The sequence below is a fragment of the Gallinula chloropus genome (genome assembly GCF_964237585.1).
Source record: "Gallinula chloropus genome assembly, chromosome: 14".
Classification (NCBI taxonomy): Eukaryota; Metazoa; Chordata; class Aves; order Gruiformes; family Rallidae; genus Gallinula; species Gallinula chloropus.
In genome coordinates, this window is record NC_140099.1 from 15,181,034 (window position 1) to 15,201,368 (window position 20,335).

Consider the following 20,335-nt stretch of genomic DNA (forward strand, 5'->3'; position numbering starts at 1 on the left):
ACTCCACTGTAAATCACCTAGATCAGGAGTGTGCATTTATTGAGAATTCTAATTAGGGTTTGCTGGGTTGCCTTCTTTCCTTTTTTCAATCAAATGTATACTGATTCCATAACTTACAGACTTCCTTTAAACTTGCCACCACCTTGAAGTCTAGTGAACATCTCTCTCTATGCATCTTGCATTCAATTTTTTTATTTATTTTTTAAATTGTTTGGGGGGTTAATTACTCTTTGAAGTGATTGATATTGACAAGGATATCACAATGCCATAATGCATGGTACATGAAACAAAAAAGCAATGCTCAGCTTAAACTCACACAGGAGACCACAGTCTACAGCTGTGTATGCTATCATAATTAACTGTGCTCATTAACCCATAGGAGAGGATATGGAGGATGAGCAGCTGAGGGAACTGGGGTTGCACAGCCTGAAGAAAAGGAGGCTGAGGGGAGACCTAATCACTCTCTACAACTACTTGAAAGGAGGCTGTGGGTGTCCATCTCCCAAGCAACAAGTGATAGGACAAGAGTAAATGGCCTCAAGTTGTGCCAGGAAAGGTTTAGATTGGAGATGAGAAAGAATTTCTTCACCAAACGGGTTGTCAATCATTGGAAAAGGCTGCCCAAGGAAGTGTCTGAGTCACCATCCCTGGAGGTATTTAAAAGAGGTGTGACACTTAAGGACCTAGTGCTGGACTTGGCAGTGCTAGATTAACAGTTGGACTTCAAGGTCTTTTCCAATGTAAATGACTATGATTCCGTTTCACATTAGCCTTTATGCCTAGGGTAGTAGTATGCACTTCAATGTGTTGTAGTAAAAACCTACCCCATGTTTACCCCATGAATTTATTCAGCTCTAGCTACAGTAGCTACAAATGCAAATTGTAACTTTCACCTTTTCAAGTAGTATAGCACGGCCTTGCAGTTAATGAACTTACCTTGGGAGGATGCATATGGTTCAGTGTAATGACCATTGTAATGCAGCTGAGGTGGTGGAGGCATCATAAAAGGCTGAGGCTTGGGCTAAAAATATCTCACTGTTAGTAAAAAACTCATTATTTCTTAAAAAATAAATATTAAAGGTTTTTTAATATATAATTTGTAATAGCATACATATCTAAACATAGACACACTATATAAAACATGTAATACACACATTGTTCTTAAACCGCTTCTCTCAATCTGCGGTGTTAGTTTCTTTTATGTCATACAAGAAATAGTATTTTAAAAAAGGAAACAAAACCACACACCACCAACCCATCTGACATCTAGAAGGGTCTCCCAGATGAGTCTCCAAGAGACAGAGCAATCAAACTAAAAATAGAAGCATTAAAATATATTTTGTTGCAATTCTTTTAATTCCATTATTCAGATACGACATACCAGCTTTTTCTACAAGTAAGAAACAGTTCTTCACATATTACACTCATCTTTTTAATTTTCACTGCCCGTTTTATTTCACTAAAGGAAACTAATGTCTGATTCAGAGTCAGTTAAAATCTATAAAAATTTCCCTTCTCTGGCAGGGTTCAAGGCCAGGTTGGTAGGGGCTTTGGGCAACCTCGGCTAGTGGAGGGTGTCCCTGACCATGGCAAAGGGGTGGAACTAGATGGTCTTTGAGGTGTCTTCCAACCCCAAACAGTCTGTGACTCTATGAAAATGCAAATATAAACCTATTTGCTCTCCTTACCATAGACATCCTTGATGAAGACCGCCTTCTAACAGGATTTACTGTAACCGGCTGAGTTTGCCTACAGAAGAAATTTTATGGTGAGAAATGATTCTTAATACCACCAGGACCTATTTCAAACCTCAGAATGTGCTCACAAGTTAAAAAACACTCTACATTTCTTGGGAGCCAGGCCCTAAATAGTCCTCCCCAAGAGTCTCAAAAGGAAAGAGCTCTGTGCATAAACCACTACTGCACAGTGTTAGCAGAATCACAAAACACCTCAGTTACTTCTTTGTTTCTTTTCTATGAAGCATAACAAGGAGATGGTCTTGAAGCACTGCAACAGCACACAAGGAGGGGATTAACTGGGGACTACTTCCAAATTTGAACCCCATATAAAATCTCACCCTTTAAGTTACCTGTTCTACAAGACCAGACATAGAATTGTTTACAAAATGTAACATCACAGGCGTTACAGAACTGGAAAGTGCAACTATACTGTATGAGCATGTGCATATTACAGCATTCAAACCAATGGTAATACATGTCAATAATTTGTTGGATTGCATCCAGGATGCAAGGTTCAGAAACCTTAAACACTTTTTTCTCCACTCTACACTGCACCTGTGCTTTGCATCTTGCAGCAAGACAGAGGTCAAAAGACAGCAGAATCATACAAATGCAGGAACTGACAGGTATCAGAAAGAAAGATGATTTTTTTTTTTCAGCTCACCCTTTGGGAAGTGAAGGACGAGAAAGGATTGGAAAGCGTGGAAGGGAAAGAATGAGGGAAGATTTCTGAGTGCCCTCCTCAGGTGGAGAGTCCAGGGAGTCTCTAAACACAAGGTACGTACAGATAAAGAAAAAACCCCATGAAGTTAACACAGGCATGCACAAGACAGTTTTCAGCAGCAGGGCCAGATGACAAAGAATCTTAAAGTAGAGATAATCAGAAAAGGTTTTTTTAGGACTTTACCTATTAATAAAACCATATTGTGGTGAAAGGGTTAAAATAAGTAATCCCAGAGAGTCGCATTCAATACACAGAACTGACAGTATTCAGACAGCAATGCACAAGTCCCACAAACCCACTACTTCTACCAATATTTCTTCTGCCCTCTCAAAAGGCAGCCAGGTTTGCAAGGTTAGACATACAAGTTCTACCCTATTCCAAATTAATCTTACTCTTCTAAATTAGCATTAAACACACTAGCAGTCATCTGTGGTACAAAACATTCCATTTTATTTCCACTGGCCTCAGCAAATTTTGGACCAACTCCTCCATAGCTGTCTTCTCATGTACAGAGAGGAATGGGACATTTGGGAATCATGCTTTCTTATGACAGACTACTCACTGGGGCTAATTCTCTATTCTTTGACTGAAGTAACTTAACCGAAGGAATGCTGTACCAGTGGAGTAATTCAAATTCCAGCCCTTGATTTACAAGTTGCAGACTAGCCCATTTAAATTTAATTTGATGAATTGTATTAAATTTACTTTGCACTGGTGCTACTTGAGCTATACAGATTCCATGGATATCCGAAGGACCACATACCTCCCAGCTGTCAATCCAGCACATTTCAGGAGTGCTTCACATACACTTCCCGCCCTTTTAAAAGCCTCTAGAGTGTCCTTTCAGAGCAGTTCACCCTAACCCAGGCCAAATCCCAGTGATTCCAGTAACTCACAAACATTCTAGCAATAGTAGCTCTCAAAACAACTAAAGACTGTCACAGCACTGAGATCCAGCAGCAAGGGGCAAACACTATTACTTTTGGTAAGATTTCAGTGTTTAATATTGCCCTGTGTTATAAAGCAGAAAATGTGTGAGAATCTTGCAAAAAGTATTTTCTCAAAAAAGAGTATTTAAAAAATCCCCAAGTCATTAATTACTACGGTCTAAAAGGGACAGTGAAGACTTTATGGAGGTTATAAAAGATACCATTTCTCAACAGAAGCTTCAAGGGCACCAAGAGTTCAGCTAATGTATTCTACTTACAGGCTGCATTTATTTAGTCTGTAAAATTTGTGTCTAGCCACACACATCCTCCACACATACTTCGCTGTTTCCATATCTTCCTGTCAAAAAACAAAACAAAATTTTGCATATTAGGCCAAATACACATACTTGCTTTCAGACAAGCCACTGAAACTTTTAAGATTAAATTAGCATTAATCGATTTTTGTTTAATATATCTTAATTACTGTCACCGGGTAACACGCTTCCATACTGTACTCTGAGGGCTTGAACAAGCACTCTAACCTAACATTTTTATTAGAGTTATGAAAGTTGAAAGTAGAAGCCTTTTGTTGAAGACACTCTTATCAGCTATAACACTAAGACAATTTACAGTATATACGTATCATGAGATTGTCAACAGCTGCTTTCTTGCCATCTTTCAGATGCTACATAAAATTGATTCTGCAAGGAACACCATGGCTCATTTTAGTAAATCTCTAAGATCATGTTTATATGCCACTGATTTAAAAGTCTGAAAAAAAACAAACCTAGAAATTTTTCTGAGATGGATGAAAATGTTTATGACCACCTGAACCACCTGAAACGTGTCAATATACTCAACATAAAAGGCCAGATTGCCATAGAAAGGTAGTCAGAGACAGTATTACTACTTTGACACTCATAAAGTTCAAAGTTGCTAAATATAGTAAAAGTAGGTTTCATCATCAGAGTGAAATTAGCAGTCTTAATTTCTGTTCTTATTTACTGATGCCTTAGTGAAAAAAATAACAGTAAAAAAATCTACTCACAGTTTGGAATTGGATTGTTTCTTCTTTGTTTGCCAGCTCTAATGCGAAAAATGATTTGTTATGGGACATGTTGGCAATATCATGCCACCTGCAGACAGAATGCACACAACATGACTGGCAAATTCTGATTTTCAAACCATAGAAAATGCACCTGAAGAAGACTGAATTTTAACTGTAGGTTAAGTTGCAAAAATGCCTATGTCTACAATTTAACTATGGGAACATGAAATCATAAACAACATATGAAATAAAAATAATGAAACAAATAGTATCTTGTGACTCTACTTCTTTTATATATCATATATGAAAGGAAGTCCTGGATAATTTTACAATTGAATATCTTAAAGTAAATTGATGTGCTCATCTTAAGACTCAGATGTTCTATGTGCAGAGAATTGTTCCTTTTTGACTCAAATGTTTTGCAATGTAATGTATATTAAAAGTTCATGTCTTAGAATTAATAGATTCATCCTGCAGTCAATTCATATGAAAAAAATCCCATGGCCTTCAGTATCTACTACTGTGTGACAATCACAAGGCTATGTTCAAGTTTATGAAAACAACAAATATATCTAAAGAGTCATTCATGCTAGTGAGGAACACACATAAAATGTGAAGAGCACAAAGATATTGTAAGAAAGAACAATACTAACCTAAATACAACAGGAGGACGACCATTTTTGTGTTTCACAAAGATACCATCAAGACATGCTCCAATGAATATGTCACTTCCTTGGCTATCCTGTAAGGAATTGCAAAAAATTATGCAAACACAGAAAAACGTCTTTGAAAGCAAACTTCCATGAGAAGCAACTACTTTTACCGTTCCAGAGGGGGAAAAAGGGTGGTGTTGTTTTTGCTTTTATTGATTTTTGGCAGGAAGCATCCCTTTTCACAAAGGGACAAAAAACAACCGAGACAAAGATGAAAGCCCTGTTTACCTTTGCAGGATAAGTCTCTTCACCATAGCCTTCCATTCGCTCTACTTCTTGCATATATAACATTTCTGCATCAGGAGGAGTAAGGCCTCTACAAATGAAAAAAAAACTACCATCTAGCACTGTCACAAAGAATAAAATCATCCTTATTTTATTCTGTCTGACACTGTCAAAGCTTGAAAAGACATCCAGGCACCCCAAGAGACCCAGGCAACCAGCAAATCATGCTGTTTTCATCTGTACCAATGGCTGATACATTTCTCTCAGCCTTTTACACTTTGATTCTAGTAACTTCTTTCTTTCAGGCATCTCTGGGGGTAAATAGCAACTAAGACCAGTTAAAATTATTAGCTCTGTTAATGACAGACAATTCTCACATCCTTTTTCAAACCCACCACTGTCACCATATTTTCTCACTTTTCCAGACTGACTGTTCTGGCACACATGTTCAAGACCTGAATTTCTCCTATAGCAGTATAAATGTTTAGGCCCAATATAAAGTTTAAAGCTTCACATGCCAGGAACAAGAGTCTCATTTTCTAAATGCTGACAGAGTTTTGACTGCACCGGTCTGAACACATGAGAAGAACAAGATCTGCAGGTAAAGGCAGTTTTGGTTTGTTTTGTTTTTATCTGGCCCAGCTGGCATAGACAGTTTTCTCACAGACTTGCAGTACTGATTTAAAGCTTGCCTCCCTACCTACCACAGCCTGCAGAACCCTGTCATGCTCGTTCTTATTTCACTCCATACATTTTCAATGATCACTCTGTTTATTCACTTTTTCCTTATGTCATGCAGATAAGGTTTTCTTTGCTGAACCTTAAACATGCCATCTTGTTACAAAAGCATTTTAAAGATAAATTTCAAATCCATTTCAAACTATTGTTTGAAAACAATACAGGAAAAAAAAAATCAGTATTACTCACAGTCACAAACATTTTTCACCGATGAACTGCAACAGAGAATTTAACTTCCCTGTGTCTTGGACTATTGCATCTCAGTTACCTTTCACTTAAGACCATAAACGTGCTGGCACTCTGACTGTCTCTACTGCCCTCAGTATCTGCCAATGTTGTTTATCAAGAAACATCCTTACTCAGGTCACAACTTCATATAAACAAGTTTCAGAAGCTTTACACAGGTGAAGTCATGCTATTTAATTGTGTCCTGTATTCTTAATTTTCAAGCAGAATCCTTTCATTCAGTTATTCTGCTCTCTTTTCACTTTCATTCAGCAAAAAAGCTTGTAAATTCAATGCAGATGTATCAGTGAAAATCATTTAAATAGGAGGTGAAATTAGCCCAGCTGTCTTCTGAGATTTCCAACTTCCTGAGCTGTTGAAGCAATCACATCAAAATTAAGCAATGAAATGTTACCTGTACTTCTGATGTAGCAAGGCAACTTTCTGTGTTGCTTCTTCCAGTATTTTTTCTTCTTGTAGCCAACCCTTAATATAAAATAGCATTTATAGAATGAAATAGAAAAAAATCTACAAAATTAAATGGTTATACTTTTCTTACATAGGTGAATCAACCCTCCGCTCTAGTCTCAGAGTTTAGATACCATAACATGCACAAAAAGCCAAAAAGCACACACTGTTTTGAAGTGGTTTTACTGACTTTTCTATCTTCATCTTAACCTTTTCTGTGTAATATATAATAAAATAGAAAAGATCTTGCTTCTTTGTAATATAATGTACCATATCTCACTCCAGTCTCAAATAAAACTTTTACTGAATCTGACAATCTAGGGAGCAGTAAGCTAGATGGGATCACGGAGTCTTTAATAATCATTTCCATTTACCAATTTAAAGCAAGACTTAGATTTATTAATTTAAGAATTTAATCGATTTAAAGTAAGTACTTACCACTGGAAACAAAGCAAATCTTTGTAGAAACTCCTGAGATTCATACTGATCATAGTCTCCAAAATCAGCTAAAAAATAAAAAATGTCTTGGATTCAAACATTTGTAACAAAATGATTCAATACCCGATTAACTGCAGCAGGATCTCCAAGTAGCAAATCTCCATCCTATTGAACTACGATCTGAAAGTAAAACAATGGAACAAACTAACCAGTAATGTTTATAAAGAGGAAAAGTAAAAACACATCCCACCTCTTCACCTTGTTCAGAAAAACTGACAAAACTTGGGGGTAGGAAAGGAGAAGAAAAAAAATGGTAAAACAATCGGAGTGTCGCTCCAAGTTGCTTAGTTCCTTGGGTTATTTGTTTGGGTTTTTTAATCTCAGAATGGTTAAGGTCAGAATGGTACCTGGAGATCTAGCTCTAAGCAGGGTCAGCTACAGCAGATTCCTTCAGAACCTTCTCCAGTCAAGTTTTGAATACAGAGGATGGAGACTTTACAACCTCTCTGGGCAACACCTCTTCCAGTTCCTCTCCACTCTCACATCAGAAAACTCTTTTTATGCTCAGATGAGTTCTCCTGTATTTTAATTTATACCCTTTGTCTGAAAAGACTCTGGCTCCATCTCCTTTACTCCCTCCTGACAGATACTCAATTACTCAAAGTAGGGCACCGGCAGAACCTTCTCACCTGCAGCTGGACTCAAACACTGCTCAGAGCAGCTGGAGCACCCTTCTGCTCTCAAGCCTTCTGCAGCTCCTGCACTCAGACGTGCAGAAAGTGGGATCTAGAAGCCTTCCTAGACTCAGGGACATGCTCAGAAAGGATTTAATAACTGGTTTGATTTTAATAATGGTTTTCATTGTACATCATGCTAAAAGGCATTCCGAGGAATTTACCTCTTTTTCTGATTCCAGGAAAAAAATAGCCAATATTTCAAATAAGAAAATACAGTCTAAAATTGAGAAAGTTATGTGCCACTCTCACAGGAGAAACTGTGGAACAGCAGTCTGTACGGAATGGCTGTCACAAAAATATAAATACAATCCCCAAGTATAGAGATCCTATTTAGAGTACTACAGCTTCCTATTCATAACAGTATAACTTTAGAGACATTTAGAACCAAATTTGTATGAAGCATTAACAATTAACATGCAAGTTATTTATGATGAAAGGGGAGAAACTCTGACACACTACACCAAAACAGTACTTGAAATAAAGCAGTGTTTAGAGTTCGCCTATGGTAATAATTTCAAATACAGATCATTCTTGAAATCAGTTCACTCGAAACAGCAAACAACTGCTTCTGTTTGTTCACCAGCTAAAATTAACTCACCTACCTGGTATAAACTACTTCAGTCATCGGAGCACATTAATTTAGAACCTGCATTTTTTCTGAGTTGTTTTTTCACTCTGTTATCAACACATACATTTTCTCTCTTATACAAGACTGAAAAAGGAATGCGAAAGCCAAAGGATAAATATTTTCCATCTGGAAACAGGATTATATTGAAAGATTTCTATAAACAACTCGCTGAGCAGAGAGACATTTACACTGTCCAAAGATACGAAAATACCAAAGCAAGATTTTGTCAGCTGAAGACCATTAAATCCTGGCTTAGATTACATAAACAGGGAGCTAATATAATTCACCTTACTCCACTGGTGACAACATTTTCAAAAAACATAATCACCACTAATGTGATACTTGCAGAACACACAATTAAAAAAAAAAAAAAGGGAAATCCTAAGCTGTAGTTATTGTCAATGATTTAAATGACTTTAAGTCCCGTTAAATTTTAGATTTATAATTGCAGTTAGATATACTGGAGTGGGATTCACTGTGAAGCAATATACAACCACACTAAACAAAGCTGTTGCCATTAAAAACTTTTATTTTGAGAAATTTAGGACCAAATGAGTTTGCTAGCAGTGAATGCCAGATGTGATCAGGGCAGTTACAAAAAATAAAGCAGCCATTTTCATGTAGGTATCACAGAAATAGATCTTCAGGAGTGATTTGAACACAGAAATCGTTAAAAGTCTTGCATAATAGCTTGAAATAATCTTAGGTGTTAGGATATTTGGGAGAAAAAAGTGGAGATATAAGCAATACTGTACATTCAAATTTGCTTACTTATTGAAACATGCCTCTTTGTCTTGTTACCATTTCAGAATAAACAGGCTTCATTAACAGAAACAGAAGAAAGATCTGTCAATGTAAGCAGACCACTAGAGCCTTTGTGCATAAAGGAACTCCAATGTCTAATTCAAACACAACTCCTGAAAACACATGTGAGATACCCAGGTACACCTCTGAGGTCTGCACACCAACACCAGTAAGTTTGGGGCCACTGATCTCACTGTTCCCCCTCTTCAACCCATATGATTAAATTCTATGGAGCAACCCTTTCACAACTTATTGAATTGGGACTTTGAGCAATAAATAGAAAACATGCAATAGAAAGCATCTCAACAAAGGTTCTAATGCAACATTAGCTACTTGGAACAATTCCCTTGCTTACCCTGAACAGCTAGACCAGCCAGATGTATCGCTTGTTCCAGTGTGCAAGGAATGTTGCCCTCCAAGATGTCCTTCTTTAATTGCAAATAATACTGATACCTGCATAGGGGGAAAAAGACAAAGCCAACATGGGCTTCTTAATTTAAAGAGATTGTAGAAAAATATGCCTGCATTTCCTGTTTCTCTCTGCATTCCCCAGTTTGTGTGGAGGGTAGATTTCCTCATCATTTGGACCCACTACTTTATGGTCTTTGTCAACTCCACCCTTCACTTTCACATAGCATCACAGATCAAATACTGCCAGCTCTTAAAACAAAGAATCTCCATGACTTCTATCTACTACCATACCCTCATAATTGATTTCTACCTCTTCCTTCCTTAATATTCTTTTTATCTCTTTTTTACACTGTTCAGCCACAGTGCTGCTGTATTGCTGCACTCTCCTCCAACAGATGTAATATTGCACGTGCCCCACAATAGTGACTTCAGTTTCTGCATCACAGCTTCTGAGCGTGTTTTGTTCTCAGTGCCAAGGCACTGTTTTTTTCCCTTTAATCTGACCTTTTCCCTGGGTCATCTCTTATACATGCAGCCACTAGCACCTGCACTGTTTCGTCCACAGTCTGAACAACATTCTTGAATTCTTCTGCCCCTTTCAGCCGCCCATGAATACCCTATCCCTGAGCCCAAACACCTCCAAACTCAAAAATGCCATTATAGCTACACAAACTTTGCCAATAAGGACATTTGTCTTCTATAATGCTAGTTTTAAGAGCTACTTAACTTCCTTGTATTGTATGTTAACTCTTGTGAAGTAAGGCTTTAATACTGAGAAGAACATGGAAGCGTGTGCTGCAATTCATTCAGTGATTAGAAAGGTCAGGCAAATTCCACACAAATTTTCATCAGGCTAAAAGACATCTCCTCTTCCCTCACTATTTAACAGCCTGTTAAAAACCAGTGACGTTTTATAAATATTGTTTACATTCTTCTGGATGCTACTACAAAAAAGCAGTAGTATGCCATCTGACAGTAGATAACATCGTATACAACACACATAGGAACAGCTGGGACTAAACCCAGGCCCTAAAAAAACCAAAAAGAAAGTAAAAGGCAGTGCCTAACAAGGCATTTGGGGAAATAAAACTTCCCAGTCAAGCAATAAAATGTAAGTTCTTTCCATAGAACTGCTACTGAAAGTAAACATACAAAGAATCCTGACTCTACCTCATAACAGTACAAACACCATCTCTTTTGTCTATGACATTTCCACTTCCTGGTATACATCAAACACATGATTTGCTTAAACACACTCAGTCTCATTTATATTGAAAAAGCATGAAAAAATTCCACAGATTTCTGAAAATAATCCAGACTCTCACTATCGTACATCAAAACAAGCACCATACGTGCCAACCTTATTCTCAAGTCCCAGAGTAACTGCTTTCTACGTGGCAACACACTGCAAAATTGCTGTTAAAGCTCCAACATAAGCATCATATTCTTCAAAAATGCCAGAGAAGAATATTCAGGCAATTTAGTTATTCTATGCAACACCATGACACTTATCTTACTCTAATGCATCCTAGTACACCAACAAGCACAGACTCTGAACAAAAGATTTAAGAAAAAAGGAAGACAAAAAGAAAAAAAAAACCAGAGTAACTTTTAAAGCTAGCAAAAAGCCAAAATTTGAGAGGTTTCAGGAAAAAAAATCTTGCAGAAATTTAACAGAAAACAATAACTAAAGCAGCCAGACATTGAGATATATATAACAGTACCAGTGTCTGCACCAAAAGGCTTATCTCCTGGAAAAGCTTTCACACCACAATTAGTGGGAAAGATCTCCAGAGAGGTGTTTTAGCACCACAGTATGTAAAGTCAGTTCCATGTAACCACAGAATAAATTAAGCTGGAAAGAACCTCTACGTGAACATCCAGTTCAACCCCCTACTCAAAGCTGGGCCAACTTGAAGTTACCAGCTTAAAAGTGATAATTAATGCAAGCACTTATTTCTGAAATAACAAACATATCTTTACTGGTTTTGTACTCATTTGTCTATTAAAAATAGCCATTAAATCAGAACAACTATCCAGATTAAGGCACTATATGTATATGCTCATAGGACTAACTACCCAGTATGTTTACTCATTGCTTTTCCCCTGCAGCCTGCATCACTTAGGTGATGTTCCCCAGATTCACAGCAGAAATGGATAAATGACATCAAAGCTAACATCCATCTTCACTGCACAGTGATACACAAAAAAAAACCCCACCCAACCATAAACTGAGGCTTTGCCTGCAGTTTGTCAACGTATTGTACTGGAAGTACAGAAAGTACTGGAAGCAAAATAAAGGAAAGCACAGCTCATTAAAATCTGCATGTGCTTTGTGCAAGTATGGAAGTCCCCAAAAGCAACCTACAGCTCTTCAAAACAATAACAAACAAAAGAGAGACACAAACATGAAGGGACTAAAACAGTTAAAAGTTTGACCATGCCTATTACTGAAAACAGGTTTGAATAGATTCCTAAGATCAACAAAAAGTTCGCTGTTTGCTTAGTTTATCGCGTATTTTAAATATTTGAAAGGGATATGAACACACAGTTTGAACATAAAGTCTGCCTAAAGCAGTAATTTCCATTTCTGTGGAGGTGGGGGAGGGGAAAGCAGACAATTTAAAAATAAACCGTACATTTCAGAAGGCTGAAAACAAAAATTATAGACACGTTTGAAGTTTACCTGGTAATCTCCTGCTGAAGCTGAGAAACAGTAGGCACATAGAACACTACTCCAAAATACACAGTTGGCTCCAAGGCATATTTGTCCAGCTGCTTTTTCAGAGGCTTGTCCAAATCTACCCATCTGCGCTGATTCTGCTTATTATAATACCACAGGCTGAAATATGTAATCTGAAAAAGAGGCATTTCAATGATGAAAACGGTTATTATTGCACTATTAGATAAAACACATTGTAGGAAACTCCTGCTACTTTGAACTAAGTTTTAAAACACTAAGGCAGTAGTTTATTCGAAAAATTAGAGAACTTGGGAGACATTTAGTATCAAAAGCAGAATTAGTTCCAGATAAGCAATATACCTATATAAGGTCCCCCATCTAATCCATTACCAAACCTATTCTTTATTTGCAAACAGTCCCGTATCCTGTTGTGGCAACTCACAGATGTTTGTAGCAAGCATTTATATGTGACAGGAAAACGAAAAGAAGTGAGCAAAACAAACAGAAAATGACATTAGACAGCAAGAGAGCAAAGTATGTGTCATGGCAGGCAGCTGAAACAACCACACAGCCATTTGCTTGATTCCTCCCTCCCAGTGGGATGGGGAAGAGAACTGAGAGAAAAAAAGTAACATTTGTGGGTAGAAATAAAGCCAGTTTAATAGGACTAATAATACCCGTAACACCATGTGAAACAAGTGATACACAGTACAACTGCTTACCACCCAAAAATGAAGCTCAGCTCATTCCTGAGCTGCAAGACCTTCTCACCAACTCCCCCAGTTATATGCTGAGCATTATGCCATATGCTGTGGAATATCCCTTTGGCCAGTTTGCGTCAGCTGTCCTGGCTGTGTTCCCTCCCTACTCCTTGGGCACCTTCTGCCTTCTCCTTAGCAGGCCCATATAAGAAGCTGAAAAGTCCTTGACTGCTGGGCAATGATTAAAATAATGAGTTGATAGGGCTCATAGACAGGGCTTAAAACTAATTTTGAAGGGAAAAGGGCATAAAACTGAGCTTGGTAGAGTTGAGCCTAAGGGTGGAAGCCCAATGTTGGGAGTGAAATTTACACTCACTACTCCCTTCCTGAAATGCCTGTACACCAACGCATGCAGCATGGGCAACAAGCAGGAGGAATTGGAGCTCTGTGTGTGGTCACAGGGCCAGGATCTCTATGCGATTACTGAGACATGGTGGGATAGCTCACATGAGTGGAATGCTGTCATGGATGGCTATGTCCTTTTCAGGAAAGATGGGTCACCAAGACAAGGTGGTGGAGCTGCTCTTTATGTGAGAGAGCAACTGGAATGTATCCTAGCTCTCCTCCCTGGGGGTGGATGAAAAGCAAGTGCAGAGCTTGTGAGTAAAGATTAAGGGGCAGGCTAATATTGTAGGTGTCTATTACAGGTCACATGATCAGGGTGGGGAAGTTGATGAGCCCTTCCACAGACAGCTGAAAGTAGCCTCACAATCGAAGCCCTTGGTTCTCAGAGGAGCCTTGATGATCACAGGGCTGGAGCACCACCCCTACTCCCCCCATCCTCAGCCCCCATCTTCCCTCCCCCCGGACTTTTTACAAGGGCATGTAATGACAGGATGAGGGGTAATGGCCATAAACTGTAAGAGGGTAGATTTAGAGTAGATATCAAGGAAGAAGTTTTTCAGTGAACAGGTTGCCCAGAGAAGCTGTGGATGCCCCTGGCCTGGAATTGTTCAAGACCAGACTGGATGGAGCTTTGGGCACTCTGGTCTAGTGGGAGGTGTCCTTGCCCATAGCAGGGGTGTTGGAACAAGGTGGTCTCTAATGTCCCTTCCAACCCAGACCTTTTTACGATTCTGTGAAACTTCATTCACCCCGATATCTACTGGGAAGGCCACACAGCCAAGCACACACAGTCCAGGAGGACTCAGGTGGTAGAGGAGCCAATCAGGAGAGGTACACTACTGGACCCAGTGTTGACAAAGAGGGCTGGCTTGCTGGAAGGCAGCACTATGGAAAAAGACATAGGAGTCCTGGTGGACAACAGGTTAACCATGAACCAGCAATGTGCCCTCGTGGCCAAGAAAGCCGGTGGCATCCTGGGGTGTATCAAGGAAAGTGTGGCCAGCCTATCAAAGGAGGTTATCCTCCCCCTCTGTTCTGCACTGGTGAGGCCACATCTGGAGTATTGTGTGCAGTTCTGGGCTCCCCAGTTCAAGAAGGGCAGGATGCTACTGGAGAGGGTACAAAAAAGGGCTACAAAATGATTAGGGGAGCAGAACATCTCTTTTACAAAGAGAGGCTCAGGGACTTGGGACGTTTTAGCCTACAGAAGACTAAGGGAGGGATCTCATCAATACTTATAAATACTTGAGGGGTGAATGTCAGGAAAATGGAGTCAGTCTGTTTTCAGTAGTGGCCAGCGACAGGATTAGAGGCAATGGGCACAAACCTGAATATAAGAAGTTCCACCCAGACATGAGGGGGAACTGCTTTACCGTGAGGGTGGCAGAGCACAGCAACAGGCTGCCCAGAGAGGTTGTTGGAGTTTTCATCTCCAGAGACATTCAAAACCTGCCTGGATACTGTCCTGTGCAGGCTGCTCTAGGTGATCCTGCTGTGGCAGGGTGTTGGACTAAATGATGTCCAGAGGTCCCTTCCAACCCCTATATCAACTTATTCTCATCCTAAATGCAAAACACAGCACTGCACCAGCTGCTAGGAAGAAAACTGACTCTAACCCAGCTGAAACCAGGGCAGTATGGTTTCTGTGGGGAACTGGCAGGCAGGCTTACACAGGATGCAGAAGGATAAAAGAACACAGGACAGCTGGCCAGTCAACACTCAGCACATGTATGGCTCATCCAGTGAGCAAGCAAATGCCCAGGTACAGCAGCAAGCTACCTCGCCTGGGCAGGCAACCCTCAACCAAGCCAAAGCACAAAATACAGTACACACCAGAGCAGACTGCTGCCCCCCTCAAAATGTCAGAATTCCACTGGACAACATCTTCAGCAACAGAATCTGCCTTTGATTAGAGCTCCTATGAGAAGGAGTTTGGGACAGGATGTATCTTCTATCACTCCACAGTATAGTTCTAAATCCACACTGCAGAGGCACTCCTTCAAATTTAAATGTCTCCACTACATTTAAACTGATTAAAACCTGCTGCAGTACTTATTTCATTCAGTTCTGCACTGGCAAACAGACATTGACCAGAAAATATTCAGGTCATTATCACATCAAAACTAGAAATCATAATTGCAAGGACTGAAGGAGGGAGATAAGGAAATGCTACGAATTACCAATTAAGTCTGCAGGCATTTACACAAAAATTCTTCAAGTCCTTGCTACATAGACATTATTACATGTAGAAATGGTAGATATACCAATGCAGCAATGCCTTTAATCTAAGACTTTTCTTTATATATTTTTTCAGATGCTTTTAACTTACACAACATATAGATATTAAGGATGAAGTTTTATAAAACAAAGGGCTATTCATCAGCAGGATTTTTGTGTTTTTTACATTGATATTTTTTGTGAATTAGACTTGGGAAAACTGCCTACCTAACAAGCAAAGTATTTACTCTTGTTTCCTCAGAAGCTCAGCATTTTGATGCTTTGGAGCACAGATCTGAAATTCATTGAGGAGAGAGAGCTGGTAGTAGCGAAAGGCCATTTTAGTACTTTCCTGTGAAAACTCACCTATATACACATCTGAAAATTCATGCATCTTCTTAGTTTATAATCTAAGCAGTATGAAGAGTCTACCCTCACAGGGTTCTGGCTATCCCTTACAGCTCTGACAGGCTGACTATGCATGTAACAACTGTGGCATGGGCAGGTGCTCTACATCCCAAACTGAAAGGACAGCACTGAAGTCAATGCACAGATCATTAAGTAATTCAAGACACACAAATCAAGGTTTATCATTAAATTAATAAAACTATGTATTCCATAAAAGGACTTTCTCTGGGAAATTATAGTCAGTTCTAAGGTGTAATGTTCCTGTGAAAATGGCAAAATGTACACTTTGCCCTTCTCTAAATTAGCACCAACATGTGAAGTGATTGTTGGTAGGTTTTGTAGGGTTTTTTTCCCAACATTTAAAAAAAAATCCTCTAAATTAAAATTACCATTCCCATGTAATTTTAAAATCAGTATTCAGAAAATTTAAAAAGAAAAATAAAAGATGAAGTCTAATTAAGATCCCGTCTGCAAATTTGAAGACAATTCTGGTCCTATGTGATAAAAAGGCAGGATACAATACAAAAATGAAATTGAATTTAAAAACTGCTCAGTGAAGAAAAAAGCAGTTTTTCTGTATACTGGAAGACATCTGGAGAAAAGGCAGATTACTGATACATACAAAATAGTTTCATGGTTGGCAAAGTTTAAAAATCACCACAGAGAAACACTGTGCTTCCCCATCAGAAGTGTCTTGTGAAACAAATCCTGCAAACCAAGTTTTTCACAGGTGTACAGACACTGTGTGATCTTCACTTCTGAATTCTGAAAATCAAGAGTCAAGTTGAAGAAGTCATAAATACTTCCACTTCCAAGAGGACAAAAGGAATGCAGCTCTCAAGTTTCTCACTCCAGGCACACAAAGTTTGCTGATACCTTAGACAACATTTGCTTTTCTTTCTGTGCATCAACCCCTCAACCAGCAACCAATTACCACACATACAACATGTTGCAACTTCCACCACCCCACAAAGATATGGATAAGGCAGTGTCTTATGATTCCATAAAATGTTAGGGATTCTAACAGTGGTACCACACAAACTCCATTAAGGAATATTCTGTTCACTGCAACATCACACACTGAAAAGATTAAAATGTACTGAATGATTACTTATTCCTTCCTGCAGGCTGAATGAGGAATGTATGTAAAAAGTTGTATTTCTCTTTCATTGCAAGACTCCTAATACCATACAGAGTCTCAGGAGCCAAAAGTCAGCCTGTGACGCCAACATCCTTTGAATTCTGAGTGTTCTAAATGTAAATGTATACATAATGCAAGGTGGTAAGGAAAGCAAGTAAAATAGAGGAACAAAAAACCAAAATCAGCAGTTAAAACTGAACTACTTGATCATGAGCTACTTGATCTCACTTGCTAGGAAGAGCTGAAAACAAGAAATCCTATTGTGCTGGCCCAGCCCACCTGCCCAACAGGTCAACTGCATCAGCCCAGGATTGCGTGCGATCTGAAACATCGAACCACAACTGTTTGGGTGAAGGCAGAGGCAAAGCAGAGACTGAAACCTCAGGGTAACAGCTGCAGAACTGCAAAAGCACACCAGCAATGTTGGAAGACTTCTTTGAAAGATACCATATAAACACTTTTGGAAAACGGCTAAAAATGTATGCAAAAACTTCTAAGCAACCGTTTGAATAACTTTCACCTGTAGCCTTAGTACCTTCAAATCTCAAAGCAGCACAGAAAAGTAAGGAGAGAGAGCGCAAAAAGTTCTGGTAATGCCAGAGAGTTTGAACCAGTGGTGGTGTAAAATATTCCTGCTTCTACACCCTGAAGTCTAAACTAAACACATAGCCTATTTTTAAGGCATGATGGTCACTTGCACTGGCTTGTTTCTTTAAAAAACCGACCACTTTTTCCTGCCTATGCACAGAACCAAGTAGTTATTGGCGCAACAGATGAAGAAAAATGTTTCCATGTCTTAAAATGTTCTCTGGAATCCAGCATATCTTTAAACAAGATTTTTCTGTCACGGTATTTTCTCTTACAAATTCCTCCAATCTGGACTATCAAAAATAAAAGGAAAGCCAAGCCAAACACTATGGACCAAAGCCCATCTTCTGACTTGTATGCAAACCTGTCATTTGACTTCAAGGGCAGAATTTGATCCTGTGAGTTTTCAGAGGAGCTTATGCACCCTAGAATATTCGCACTGATTAAAATAGAATCCATTTTTATTCATTGCTAAAACATTTTATTATTAGCAGCTCAGGACAACACCCAATTCTAAAAAGAAAGTCATGAGATAATTCTTAAAATATATTAAGCTGTTAAGATTAACACTGCTTTGAGGTTCATTTATCTCAGCGACTTATTCATGACCCAACCTCTTTGAAGAAAATAAAATGTATATGTAAAAGAATATGTAAGTTGTGCACAGTTACTTTCTACCTAGCTGCTTTCTGTCACCTCAGACAGGAAGAGTAAGCATTTCTGTATAAAGTTCAAGAGTTATCAAGAACACAAACGTACCAAAAGCCCAACACAGCTCACAAGTTGGTGGGAGTGGAACAACTTCATCTATGAAGTCAACCAGACTTCCTGTGCTAAGCAGAGGGTTTCATCAGGTATGAATGCCACAACTCTACATTACTACAGGTAATTACTTTCAGCACGATGCATGATGAGAGTCAGAGAAGTGGGGCTAATCAGTCTTAAGAGGCTAAAGTAAAATCTTACTGGGGACTTCAATTGCTTAAGGGTGGGATATAGAGAAGACAGAGACATTCTTCCTGGAAGTGCTCACTGCAGGTGTGAGAAGCACTGGGCACAAGCAGAAATGTGGGAAAATCTACTTAGATCAGGAAAAAAATTTCACAAGACAACTAGACAAACACTGGAACAGGTAGACCCAAAAGGTGTCAAATCCTTGGAGGCACTCAAACTCACCCAGGTAATTCCTGAGCCCCCTGATCCAGGCTGTCCTGGGGTGTAATCTTCTCACTTGAGTGTAACAGCATCTATAAAATCTACAAAAACCTCAGACTAAAGAAAAAAAAAAAAAACCACCAACATTTTTTGTGCATGGAAGCAGGGAAGGCAAATGGGCTTTACCACACACTCCCTTGAGGTGCAGCAGTGGTCAAAGTTTATTTCAGACTTATGTATGTGATCATGTATTTCCCAGCTAATTTCCATACCCAATATTATATCTCTTACAGAGTATCTCAGGTTACAAATAGATGGGAAAAGATACTTGTTTTCTAACTGTTACTACAGGGCCTTCTAGTCAATGCAACCTAGCTGCATCACAGGTACAGTGACCTGAGGAACTGCCACCATAAGATGCAAGAAATTAAACAAACCCCGCTGAAACCCATAATAAGGTTTTCAGAAGAAAGCAATCAAAATATATTTTCAGGTTTCTCCTCTTTTACACCAGTACATACAACTAAAACAAGCGGTAAGACTTTCCTGAACAGAGTGCTGAGAACACCTTCTCTTTACTGAAAGATAAGCACTGCAGCCAGGCTTACAAACCCGGGGCTCCACTGCGTCTGGCTTTATTATATGCTTGGATACAAAACAGCTCCTACCATCAGTTTAAATAAACTGCTTGCAGGAGGACTGGGGCAGTAATCTTGTACTACCCGCGTCTGCCAGACACCAAGTGAAAGCTTTACCCTACACCCAATGTTAACAAGTAAAGAAGGAGACAATAGGCCCTGAAAACGTTCCAGAAACACCACTCTTATTACAGCAGACAACCTCTTCCACAAATCTTCCCAGTTCCTAGGGAAGAAAGGATTTGGAAGAACCTGCACTGGCCACTGTACAAGATCTAAAACTTCCTGGAAGTGATGGAGAAAAAGCCCTGTGAGTCTTGCCATATACCAGCCACGGAGTGGGAAGTCATGCTACTCTACATACATCCATGACCAAAAAAAAAGGACTGCTGTCTCACCTCATAAAGAATCCCACCCTCTTCCCCATCTTGAAGTTACTTCATGGTACTTTTGCTTATACTGCTTTTGCTGTTCTAATACTGAGATCTTCAACCGTGGCTGCTGGAAGTAGTATTTAGCACGATAGCTATACAAACATTGAAAAGTCAGTCTTCAATCATAGTTCCTTCATA

At 39.1% G+C, this 20,335-nt stretch overlaps 1 protein-coding gene across 1 annotated transcript in view; it reads right to left on the reverse strand.

Annotated features, from left to right (window-relative positions):
• Positions 1 to 20,335, reverse strand: part of PTPN21 (protein tyrosine phosphatase non-receptor type 21) — a 35,989-nt gene that overhangs the window by 10,590 nt on the left and 5,064 nt on the right. The window contains exons 2-11 of the mRNA XM_084270638.1: positions 12,514 to 12,683; positions 9,772 to 9,869; positions 7,248 to 7,315; positions 6,757 to 6,827; positions 5,382 to 5,469; positions 5,094 to 5,182; positions 4,441 to 4,528; positions 3,671 to 3,750; positions 1,689 to 1,749; positions 937 to 1,021 (exon numbers count right to left, since the gene is read on the reverse strand). Coding sequence (XP_084126764.1) covers positions 937 to 1,021; positions 1,689 to 1,749; positions 3,671 to 3,750; positions 4,441 to 4,528; positions 5,094 to 5,182; positions 5,382 to 5,469; positions 6,757 to 6,827; positions 7,248 to 7,315; positions 9,772 to 9,869; positions 12,514 to 12,683 — 898 coding nt within the window. The remainder of the gene's footprint in view (positions 1 to 936; positions 1,022 to 1,688; positions 1,750 to 3,670; positions 3,751 to 4,440; positions 4,529 to 5,093; positions 5,183 to 5,381; positions 5,470 to 6,756; positions 6,828 to 7,247; positions 7,316 to 9,771; positions 9,870 to 12,513; positions 12,684 to 20,335) is intronic.